Source organism: Calonectris borealis, chromosome 7 (genome assembly GCF_964195595.1).
Source record: "Calonectris borealis chromosome 7, bCalBor7.hap1.2, whole genome shotgun sequence".
NCBI classification, from domain to species: domain Eukaryota; kingdom Metazoa; phylum Chordata; class Aves; order Procellariiformes; family Procellariidae; genus Calonectris; species Calonectris borealis.
Window position 1 is genome coordinate 44,615,358 of NC_134318.1, and position 12,195 is coordinate 44,627,552.

At 36.0% G+C, this 12,195-nt stretch overlaps 1 protein-coding gene across 1 annotated transcript in view; it reads right to left on the bottom strand.

Moving 5' to 3' along the window:
- Window positions 1–12,195, bottom strand: part of CFAP46 (cilia and flagella associated protein 46) — an 85,510-nt gene that overhangs the window by 11,084 nt on the left and 62,231 nt on the right. The window contains exons 43-50 of the mRNA XM_075155327.1: window positions 11,407–11,586; window positions 9,669–9,836; window positions 5,924–6,021; window positions 5,142–5,221; window positions 4,569–4,720; window positions 2,587–2,708; window positions 2,083–2,165; window positions 818–982 (exon numbers count right to left, since the gene is read on the bottom strand). Coding sequence (XP_075011428.1) covers window positions 818–982; window positions 2,083–2,165; window positions 2,587–2,708; window positions 4,569–4,720; window positions 5,142–5,221; window positions 5,924–6,021; window positions 9,669–9,836; window positions 11,407–11,586 — 1,048 coding nt within the window. The remainder of the gene's footprint in view (window positions 1–817; window positions 983–2,082; window positions 2,166–2,586; window positions 2,709–4,568; window positions 4,721–5,141; window positions 5,222–5,923; window positions 6,022–9,668; window positions 9,837–11,406; window positions 11,587–12,195) is intronic.

Here is a 12,195-nt window from a genome sequence, read left to right on the forward strand (position 1 = left end):
TTTAGCTTAGGCCCACTAGTTTTAATAATTTAATTTGAGTTAAAATGTGGTTTTATCTATGTATGAGCAAAATGTGACTTCAAATTTTTAACTTCAGTAATAGAAGGTATCTTTGATTTATACAAAAAGCTGCTTAGTGCCTGCATTTATTAGTTATTTTTAGAAGAAATAAGAAATTAATTTTAAGATGCCATAAGGACAAGTTTACCAACTGTCCAACCACCTCACTTAACAAACTCATTTCACTGAAGAGTTTATATAGGGTGCCAAGTGTCTGCAGCAACGAAAGAAATCCATAAAGCCTGTGGGATCTGATTTTGCTCATGCATAGCACAGGAATAGCTGGATTGCCCTGAGCCCTTAATGTAATCTTAGCTATACAGAGAGGAAGTAGCTCAATGATTAAAAGTGTTTTACATTTGATATTTTGAGCAAAGGCTTACACTAACGTTAAGAAAATTAACAGAAGTCTAAATTCTTATTTCATTTTTTTCAGTGCAGCTGAAAACAGCTTTAAAGAGTTTAAGACCATACTTGTAGAACTGAAACTTTGCAAGCCAATTTAGACTTCACTGTGTTTTACATAATTCTTTAATATGTAGAGGTTATTTTAAATTAGCTAGCACTGCAACTATAATCAGTCTGTACATTACTGAAATAAGTCTACTGTACTATCTATTCCATCTAAAATACTGGAAACCTATTGTATGTGGCAGTCTTCCAGTAAAATATAATACACTATTCATATTATTTAATTTTTAAGTATCTTGTTTGCCGCATCATTATGCTAATGCAAAGAACGTTTATCTAATAGTACCTGATTCAGCCAGATGTATTCGATTGTAGAGAATCTGGAGAGAAAAATCTCTGGATACAGAACTTATTCCTTCCTCTTTAAAGATACTCAGAGCTTCCAAAGGCAATTCCATAAATAATGTATCTGCTAGTAATACCACACACAATCCTAAATCCATAGGTGTACCTGAAGAAATGTGGCAGACCATGATTGAGTAGTTCTCAGTATGTATATAAATAATTGAAGTTAGATGTACAAACCTAAACTTCCTCTGTTGTATGACACCTGAACTCCATTTCACTGTGGATTAAGTGCATTATGCAAAAATATTTCTTTTGATACTGTTACTCCTAAGATGTTGTCAAACTTCTCTGCACATGCACCTGTGAGCACTGCTTCTTCAGAAGGAAAAATATCCCCATATTAATAACCAACCATCTCAGATCACAGTCCAGGTGTATGCAATGTATTCAAGAAAATGATGTTTGGAAATGCAAAATTGCCTTAGCAGTGTTTGGCTAAACGGTATAGAGTTGTAAAGGAGCTCTTATCCAATACTAACTGTGTCCTTCTGTAGAAAACTTTTTGTTTCTGTTATTTAGAAAAAAAGTACTGAATATCATGATGACAACATTTTCCTGTTCTACAGAGAAACAACAAATACATGGAAGACAAGTTACTCAGTCTTTGCAGAGCGACAGAAGCAGCCAGCTGCCAGATCGCAGAAAGAAACTCTTGCAGGTAAAAGCAAATGCAAATGTGTTTCTTTTTCTGGTAATTTTTAACTGCTCCCCACCATAAAGCAAAAAACTCATGCCCAAAGCAAGCCATGGACTTGATTGCCTCTTCTCTTGGAACGTGTTTAGGGACATATTCCAGCATTAGGCTTGCATTAAAGCAAACAACCTGTGAGAGTCCATAAAGTAAAAAGCAGGAAAAGATAAAACAAAAAGAGATCAACAGACTTAAGAAAATTCTTTCTTTTGGCCTTTCTCCTGAAAAGACTGGTTTGTAATAAAGCCATTTTATTTAGCTGTCTAAAGCCTGTATAGTTTGAAAGACTGTAAATACATGCAGAAGGATAGCTCCATCCAGCGTATAAATAATCTCTTTGGAAGTATCCTAAAATACTTAATATAGAAAATAAACAAACAAAACCATTGCTAGAGCCTTTTTCTTCTCCCTGGCTTCAAAAAAAATTGAAACTAAAATTACTTTGACTAGCATTTTTATATCTGTCCATACACACACACACATACATATATTGTACTCAAGAGAGCACATACCCCGCATTCTAGCGTGTTTGGTGTCCTTATCTTTCACTCTTATTTTTCCTGATTCAGCTGCTGGAACTGATGTGCTTTGTTCTCTGGGAAGAGGAATTACAGTGAAAATATTACCAGCACTAATACTTATGTAAGTAAAAGTTTTCACAGGAAACACAAAGACAAAACTGCTTCAATCTCAGTGAAATTTTACACAAAGGATGTACTCCCTTTGGAGTTCCTGTCCTTTGGAAATCCCATCCTTAACTAGTTAAATTATAATGTTTCATCCTGAAATCAATATTGTATAGTTTAAGCTGGAGAACAATGCTTGTTACAGATGGCCATTAGTCTATCATGTGGTTCAATCCTCTTAGTCTTACATATCCTGCATATACTGCCTTTCAAGATGTAAAAAGTTCATTCAACAGGGTCTATTCTTGCTAAAACCATTCCTGTATTTGTAGGACTTGAGCCACCATTTTGTTTTCACAAATTATGATAAAACAAGTCTAAATGTCTTACCTGCTATCAGAAAAATCAAACTGTGACAGCACTGGTTTCAGATATTCTTCCATAATTTCTAATATTTCAGAGAAATCTGTGGTCAAATCATGTCCATTATCATCTGTTTTCTCTGTTCGAGCCTATCACACATATCACAACAAAAACCAGAATACTTACAAAATGCTATTTAACAAGGATGAAGGGTGTATTATGTTAAATCAGAGGCTAAATCAAATAATTTGAAACATCATAAAATGGAAAATACAAATATAGAAAGTCAGTTTCAAAACTATTTTACTTCAAAACATCACTCCTATCAGCATTTTGCAAAATAATCTGACATAGGAATCAGCACAAAATGTCGATACTTATTATTTAAGGGATTAATATACTTCTGCAATTTCAGTGGGGAATGGCAGGGAAGTCCAGCAGAAACAAAAGATAATGTGGTGCTCCAAGTAATGGGTAGAAATTGTGAAAGGACAACTTTGAGAAGTAAACAGAAACTGCAAGATGAATGTAGAAGAAGCGAATGAAAGTGTATGGAGAGATCAGTGGAGCCAATTTAGGAAAAAACTAAACAGAATGAAGAAAATAGATAAGGAGGGAATAGAATCATGTAGGAGACGATGACACTAAAAACTGAAGCTCCTAAAAGCCAATATAGATGGACACAAAAACACTAACTGGAAAAATGAGCTCAACTAAATGGCGAAGAGTGTTGGTATTAATGAATGGACTTCTCACCCAACGCTCTGTTTGTGTGGCTCTGCGCAGGTGGCATGCATAATTATTGGAAGTTGTAATGCACATGCATTTTAAAAACCTAAGCCACTTTTATTTTCGTCTGTTCTACCTGACATTATCTTATCACCTTTTTCTTTACTTATGCAACTACAGCAATCTTTACGTAACTTGCTATTACAACAAAGGCTGGCCATGGACAAGAGAAAAAGTGATCAACACTTCAACCATCTGCAATAATCAGTATTTTAACTGAAAGAAGCTAACATGATGAATAAAACAGAATTATAATTCTAGAACCAGATATGTCAAAGTTGTGATTAAAACAATGAAAACTTGTACAGAGAATTCAATGATTTGTATTTTTTATGTTTATATTAATGATGGAAATAGGTCTATACCAGCTTTTCTTAATATGCTATATTTAACAGTGAATTTTGATTGATATTGAAAAACCTAATGGAGCCAAAATTAAAGTAAATTAGAATGCTAGGGCGTAGACTTGCACATTTCATGTGTAGAAAACTTTCTGTCACCTTGCAGCTTAAAAGCGTATGTGGAAGTTGCAGGCTTTTCCAGTGTACCTTTATGCTACACAACTTGTGTTCACTGATTGTGAAAAACAATGTCTTTATAGAACTGAGCCTTCTTGTAGTAACAGAAAACTTCTATCATCTAGAATTTAAAAGTGTTCATAGCTACAAACTTGGAATTCCAATGAGATGTGTCCTTCAAGCAAAATTTTGTGACTAGCAGATTTGGATCAACTGCATCCAAATAAACAGCTATAGTGCAAAAGATATTGTGTGCCCTAGAAAGAAATTTTTCTGTGTTGCAAATCAGTAATAAATCTCTGGCTAAGAGAGTTTTATTTTGATTAAAGGGTTGAAATTTATGATCCCATTTTTTTTCTTGGGACAGCTGGGGCTTCCATGTGAGATGAAAGGCAATGTACATCTGCAAATGCAAATCTTAGAAGTACAGCACATTTTCAAGTAAATTGATCTCAGTTGCATCAATTTTCAATTCTGATAAACTACTGAACATTTCAAAGCTGTGGAATGACATTGAAAACAGTAACAGAATAACACAGTAAGATTGAATTTTGAAGCAGAGTACAAAGCATTTAGCAACTGTGAAGTCTAGGGATGTTACACTTGGAATAAACTGAAAAATCTGCATAAAGGGTGTTTATGATCGTTTTTTAGTACATGTTTTTCACCCTATTTTAAATATAAGGTAATAAAATATATTACCACGTCTGTTTTGGAGACACACTCTTGCAAGTTTTGAATGACAGTCTGTGTAAAATGACTCTTCATCTTTTGCTGCTTGTAAAGACGCACTTTTTCCAACAAAATACAGAATGTATCAGGATTCACAGGAAATCGAGAAACTTTAGCTTGCACTATTAAAAGGAGGATAAGAGTCTTTTTGAGACATCATATTTGTACTTGAAGAAATGATTGTAGAGAGACCATCAGTTTCTAGAGCCATGGTATTCTTTGAAAATGAAATAACTGTTTATATATATTTTTTAGCACAAAATATATACAGAAATGTACAATGAAAAAAATCTCGACGATTATTTATCTATAACAACTTTATCCTTCAAATATAAACAAAAATTCTGTAAATTGTGACTAGATACATTATATCTGATAATGAAACATATGTATTTAGGTATTTACTTTCCTCTAGTATTAATAAGAGTTACAATTATTTTAAAAATTATTTTAAAATTTTACTGACTGCAACAGTGAAAGATATGAGCCTTCTCATAACATCAGTGGAATCATTTTTATCTCTTAAATGTAAGAGACACTTACCCATTGGTTGAGTGGGTTTTCCTTTTTGCTGTGCAGTACTTACTTTTGGCATCTCAATCAATGAACTGTACAAATTTGATCTATGGAAAGCGGAAAACTGCTGAGTAGATTATTTGACTGTTCAGCCTTGTTTATATGAAGCAAATTTATTAGATGAGTAATTATCACCCTCTAATTTAATGTGCTCACAAATACTCTCAAGATGCAATATTTACCCCCACCTTGGGGTGCAAAATCTGCAAAATTTAACTGGAACAAACTGAGAGCTGTAAGGAAAGTTCTTTCATTGCTATATATCCAGTAAGGTAGACTTTTATGTGTTCCATGACAATTGTTTAAGACTTTTCACAGTTGGTGAAGGTACTCACAGTCATTGCTATAGCTCAATTTATGAGTAGTCACTAATTAGGCTGCAGTAACGAGATCATTTGTGGCTTTATAAAGCTAAGTATGACCCCTCCTAACATTTTCAAGAGCATTAGCAATAAGAGCTGGAAACTATTAACAGAATTTAGGAGGATACCAAGAATGGCCTGAGACCTTTCAAGTGACCTCTGGAGATTTAAGAGATAATTAGGGAAATCAAAAGTACAGAAAAACGTACAGCTTTGAGCTTCAGGCAGTTTTATTTATATATTAATTTGTTCACTATCCTAAAATTCAAGTCCAGCAAAATTAGAAGTAAAGGCAATAAACAATCAAAAGAGTGATTATTTACAGGTAAAAAAAAGATGACACATGTAACAAACAGAATGCAAAACCAAAATTATGAAATTGTATACCTATCTTCTGAATGCTGGAGAATAATTATGTAGAAATTAGATGGCAATTCACCCATTATATTAAAATGTTCAACAGGAATACAGAGATTTCTCCATGCCTGTAAAATAATTCAAAAGTAGCATTATTTTCATAGATTTTATAAGCCCCAACCTCAGTTCTTTCATCAGAAAATTGATAATTCTAGGAAAGAAGGTGCTAATACTAAAAAAAAAAAAGCCAAAACAAACACTCAGCAGATATGCCAGGACAGGAGGCTCTGTCCAAACAACAGGAAACACTTTTTCACTGTGAGGGTGACCCAGCACTGGCACAGGTTGCCCAGAGAGGTCGTGGAGTCTCCATCCTTGGAGATATTCAGAAGCTGTCTGGACATGGTCGTGGGCAACTGGCTCTAGGTGGCCCTGCTTGAGCAGGGGCTTGGACAAGATGACCTTCAGAGGTCTTTTCTAACCTCAATCATTCTGTGATTGTGTGATTTTTGGGCAGTGCAGAAGAACTTATAAATATTATTTAAACCACATTACAAATACTGTACCTTATTCCACTCTTCATAACAACATGACTTTTTTGGCCACTACACTGTCTGTGAAGTTAAAATGCTATCAAATCCTAGCAGAGTATTAGCAAAGGAAGGGAGCAGAATAATTCATTGTAACATTTATGTTTGTAAAGTCCTTCACAATTTTGTTAAGAATAGACACCTTACCAAAAGGAACTATATAAAATTGTATTGGGTTTACGTGGCAAGGTTTTGGTAGCAGGGGGAGCTGCAGGGGTGGCTTCTGTGAGAAGACACCAGGAACTGCCCCCATGTTGGACAGGGACAGTTTCAGATGGCTTCAAGTCAGACCCACCGCTGGCCAAAGCTGAGCCCATCAGCAACGCTGGTGGCACCTCTGTGATAACATATTTAAGTAAAGGTAAAAACACTGCAGCAGCCAGAAGAGAGGAGTGAAAAAACATGAGGGAAACAGTCCTGCAGACACCAAGGTCAGTGAAGAAGGAGGGGGAGGAGGTGCTCCAGGTGCCAGAGCAGAGATTCCCCTGCAGCCCATGGTGAAGACCATGGTGATGCAGGTCATCCCCCTGCAGCATATGGAGATCCACGGTGGAGCAGATATCCACCGTTCAGCCCGTGGAGGACCCTACACCACAGCAGGTGGATGTGCCCTGAAGGAAGGTGTGACCCTGTGGAGAGCCCATGCTGGAGCAGGCTCCTGGCAAGACCTGCAGCCCCGTGGAAAGAGGAGCCCACACTGGAGCAGGTTTGCTGGCAGGACTTGTGGGGGACCCACACTGGAGCAGTCTGTTCCTGAAGCACTGCACCCCGTGGAAAGGACCCATGCTGGAGCAGTTTGTGAAGAACTGCAGCCCATAGGAAGGACCCACATTGGAGAAGTTCATTGAAGGACTGTCTCCTTGTGGGAGGAACCCCACGCAACCCCCATTCTCCATTTCCCCTGTGCTGCTTGGGCGGCAGGGGGAGCAGGTAGAAGAATCATGAGTGAAGCTGAGCCTGGGAAGAAGTGGGGGGGGGAGATCTTTTTTAGTTTTGTTTTTATTTTTTGCTATCCTACTCTGTTATTAATTGGCAAAAAATTAATTTCCCCAAGTCGAGTCTGTTTTGCCCGTGACAGTAATGGGTGACTGATAGCCCTGTCCTTACCTTGACCCATGAGCTTTTCATCATATTTTCTCCCCCTGTCCTGTTGAGGAGGGGGAGTGACAGAGCAGCTTGGTGGGCACCTGACAACCAGCCAAGGTCAACCCACCACAAAAATATTGTACTAAAAAATATATAACCCTTTTTGAGAAAATACAACCAAAAACCTCCTAGTGACTAAATAGCCTGATTCCAGGTGAAAAACTGGTCCTAATACAGAAAGGACCATACATGCTCTTTGAGACTGCTGCCTTTAAGCATGTGTGTCTACGTGTTTTTCAGATTGAAGTTTTATGTGCTTAAGCACACTGGGTACACGCTGGGTATACCTACATTATCAAGCAGTATAGACCATCAGGAGCAGAATTATACACTGTACACTCTTCACTGATTTTTACTCAGAGTACCTCTGGACTGGCCCCCTGGACTGAATGCCCACTCAATGTAGCTTGGTGCATCAGAGAATCCAGTTCAGTTTTTGTCTGAGAGGAACCCAGCTCATACAGCCATTGTACCAAAGCACTGTAAGCAAGGACAATTGGGAGATTCACTTTGAAAGTGCATTCCTGATCTGAACTAAAAATCTCAACTGAATTTAAAAAACACTAATATATCCTCAGAGAGAACTATTTCATTGACCACTTTGATTTCTGGCATCTCACACTGCCTGGAATCATGCAGTTCAATAATGCAGCCATGAACAGATGTCTTGATTGCCACCTTTTCTTTCCTGAGCTCTTGCAACAGGTACAGAAATGGTGGGCGTTGATGAATGTTTTTAGCTAGGGTATCTGTTACCAGTTAGATAATTACAGCAACTCAAAAACAGTGGCTTCTAAACAAAATATTATCCTATTCCTTCTACTAAATAAGATAATATAGCACATATAGAGAAAAGCCAAAACTGTAGCCTACAAACACGTATTTTTCTTATCCTGTACTGTATTTCTACTTGCCACATTTTGTAAATGCTTAAACCCTGCCAGCTACAGCTAATCGTTTGTATCTAACTTGCTGGCAGTTTTTCATTTCATTCATTTGTAACCTAGGGTCTTCCAATCTTTGGTATCCACTTTTAGATCTCAGACATTTGAAGGATACACAGTTCTCAGCCAGCTTAGACTGAAAGACAGGGTATTTATCTCCCAGAAAAGTGTATCCATGATTTGCTACAGAACTACAAATTACATGAACTACATTTTACTGCCTGGTTTCTTTAAATATCCAGTTTGCCACACCACACTTTAGTTGATGCCCAGACTCATGGATAGCGAGTTTGTTTAAAAAAAAAAAAAAAAAAAAAAAGAAAATCAGGCTCTTTTCATAGGGTAACACTTGCATGGGGACCCGAGTATCTCAAACAGGATGACTGGATGCTGTCCAGATGTGACAGGAGTGTCTGTTGCAAGGGTCCTTTACAATGCCATCTTCAGCTGGATTGGGCAAGACTCACATGGAATTAATAATTTAAGTGTGCAGATAGCACAACTCTCAGATCCAGCTATACCAAATAGTAACTATAAGACAAACTGGAATTGCATTGCAATTGACTGATTAATTGTTGTTCAATGTAGGCTTTGCTTGATGGAAAGAAAACATTTGTGATGCCTCTGTGGTCCTATTAAGACTAATTAATTCCTTTTCCAAATGAAATTAAGACTAATTAGACTCTAATATTACTTCCTATTTGTCCAGAACCACTAATTTTCATATCACCCTGTTGCAGCCTACGTTTTTCTACATTGCAGCCTTCACTAAAATCTCACTTCTGACTTAAATTACGTAGCTCGTGCCACACAGATAACCTAGCATAAACAAAACCACAGGACAGTACATACCATACCAATAATATGTATTTCGATTCACGACCAAGTCAACCCAGGACTCAAATTAAGAAAACAAAAAAGTTAATAGAGTTTAAAGAAAACAGATTAATTATTATTTAATTCCAGGAATAACTGAAACGATAGATACCTGTGTATGTGTGTATATATGTAGGTATACGTATATATATGTCTCTCTGTGTGTATTTATGTAACATACACATAAACCCCAATAAATAGCACATCTTAAAAAGTTACCATTGAAGTAGCAGTCAGTTGCTGTTCCACATTTTTTAGAAGATCACTTGTGTTTCTCTTTTGTTTTAAATGATTCTGAAGATGCAGTAATGCTGCCAGCTGAGAGCTGCTGGTGTTAGATGTAGCTGTTAGAAGGATACTCTTCATCATCATAGACGCTGAACAGCTCTGTAAAATTTTTGTATCTATTTATTTTCCCTCCCAAAAATAACATAAATATATATATACTCTATGTTTGTTATATATCCATATATAACATATATATGTTAAAGAAAAAGTCTCTTGCTTGGAATGTGAGATGGATTAGCAAAAGCCTGTCTGCTATTTGTGTTTATAATCTAATGTAAACAGTCTGGCAATAACTTATGAAGATTTCTTAAATGTGAATAGCTAGAATTGACTACTTTGTCTACATTTATCATCTATGTTCCTGCATTTAGTCATCTACTTGGAAAGGTAAATGCCTGTGTTCTGAACTTAGCCTTTCAAGCAAGCTGACTCTTTTCTGTTTCTGTGCCTTCTACTGTATAGCCATCACATCACACATTTTAACAGACTTCCTACAAGAAGCAATATAAAGGGTAAGACTTTATATCCTTTTCTTTCAGCAAAGATACCAATCCTGTCCTTTAAACTGATGCTTGCTAAGAGCTAAAGCATCTTTTTTTTTCTTTTAATGCAGCTGTCACATTAAAAAAAATGCAATTTAGGTTGACCTAATAAAAAATTCCAAAGGGAGGCTCAATATTGACATGGAGTGACATTTTAAACTTTTTTTTTTTTAAATACCAACTTTTCTGGGCAGGATAGTAACTGAATTAGCAGAATTTTTTGCCCAGTAAAAGACATAACTACTCATGGTTTTGGTGCCTTGATATGCATTCTACTTAGCTTGTTCGCTAACAAGTATGACAGCAAATCATAAATAATACTGTGTGCTGCAGGAGTACAGGAATAAAGGACTGAACCACGAAATCCAGTATTAGCTGTCTTCTGATTTATCAAAATCAGTCCATTCCACTCATGGGTGGAGATATTTGCAAATCTAAGTGCTGACACAGAGGCAGCTGCTTACTGTCTGTCGTGATTTCCTGCAATTGCCTTGATGTGGCAGGAAGGAAATGAGTATAGGGTGCATTTTTGTATTTTCTATGATGATGGTGTAGGAAGTATGTATTATTTGTTCCTGATGTAGGGGATATAAGCCTTACAGCCATTCCTCATCTTCTTTGTGATGAAGGCACATACTCACATGAATGATTCATACACCTTTGAGCCATCTATGGATCCACGCTGTGTAGGTGTTGATTTGACAAACTGAATATAAACCTTTCCTATCTACTTCAAAATAATGAATGAACAAATCCAGAGAAACATTTTTAAAATTATTTGTTAGGGAAGGATGAAACTGTATTTTGTGGTAATGTCTCATCTTAGCTAATCACATTAAAATCTTTCCATGTATGCAATCATCAATGAAAACGTCAAGTCAAACACAACAGATACTAGTATTGTTAAAAAGCCACTGATCAAACATTTTTAACTCAGCAAAAATATCATATATTTGATTATCTGTACACATATTTGATTACCTGTATTACTCACTAGTTCTTTTATGCATCTGTACATTGTGTTCTGTATGACCAATTTTCAGGCTCTATGAATGGACATTTTTGCTTATGTAACTTAAAACACCCTTTTTATACTAGAAAGAAGCACAATACATTAGCTGCATTACCTGATGAAGTGCCAAAAACTGGCTAGTTGAAACTGCATCAAATTGTCGAAAGCATTCAACCATTTCAAAACTAGCAGGAGCCAGTACATCAGTAATATTATGATTGAATGCAATACCCATACACTGTAGCAAAGCTTCACTGGATTGAGAAAGATATTTCTGAGCCAACCTATGTTCCTTCTAGATGATAAAAATAAAAAGGCTTATATTAAAATATGTATTAATATTAAATACTTGTTAGACGTAAACAGATTACTAGTGTGTTAGAAAAGGTAAGTATTACTTTTTCATGACTAATTTTAATGCTTTTTCTCCTTTTTAAGGCATTTCTTTAATGAAAGATCAAAATATGCAAATACAGATTAATTATTTAGCAGACACCAACATCTGTTATACAACATTAAAAAATAAATGTTTTAATAAGATATTTTCTTTAACATAAAACTTGAAATTAGCAGAACAGTATTTAAGTTCCAGGCAACATGAGCTGTTCAGAACAAAGGAATTTTCTGTCAATTCTCAGTACAGTTGTTTCCATTGACAGTTAACTATATTTAATACAAACAAAACCACAAATCTCTTATTTCAGGTATTTACTGATTATAGTAGCAATACAAACTGTACATTCCCAATTCCTAGTGTGCTTTGAACTGCAGTAGTTAACAGAGATCAGCTCACCATACAACACAACTTAAATTTTGTAAGAATTTTACAAATGTTTTGTGATAGAAGTTATTTCTTTCTTTGTTTCTAGTCTGCAAAATGTTACGCCCCCTTAGAAAGGCATGT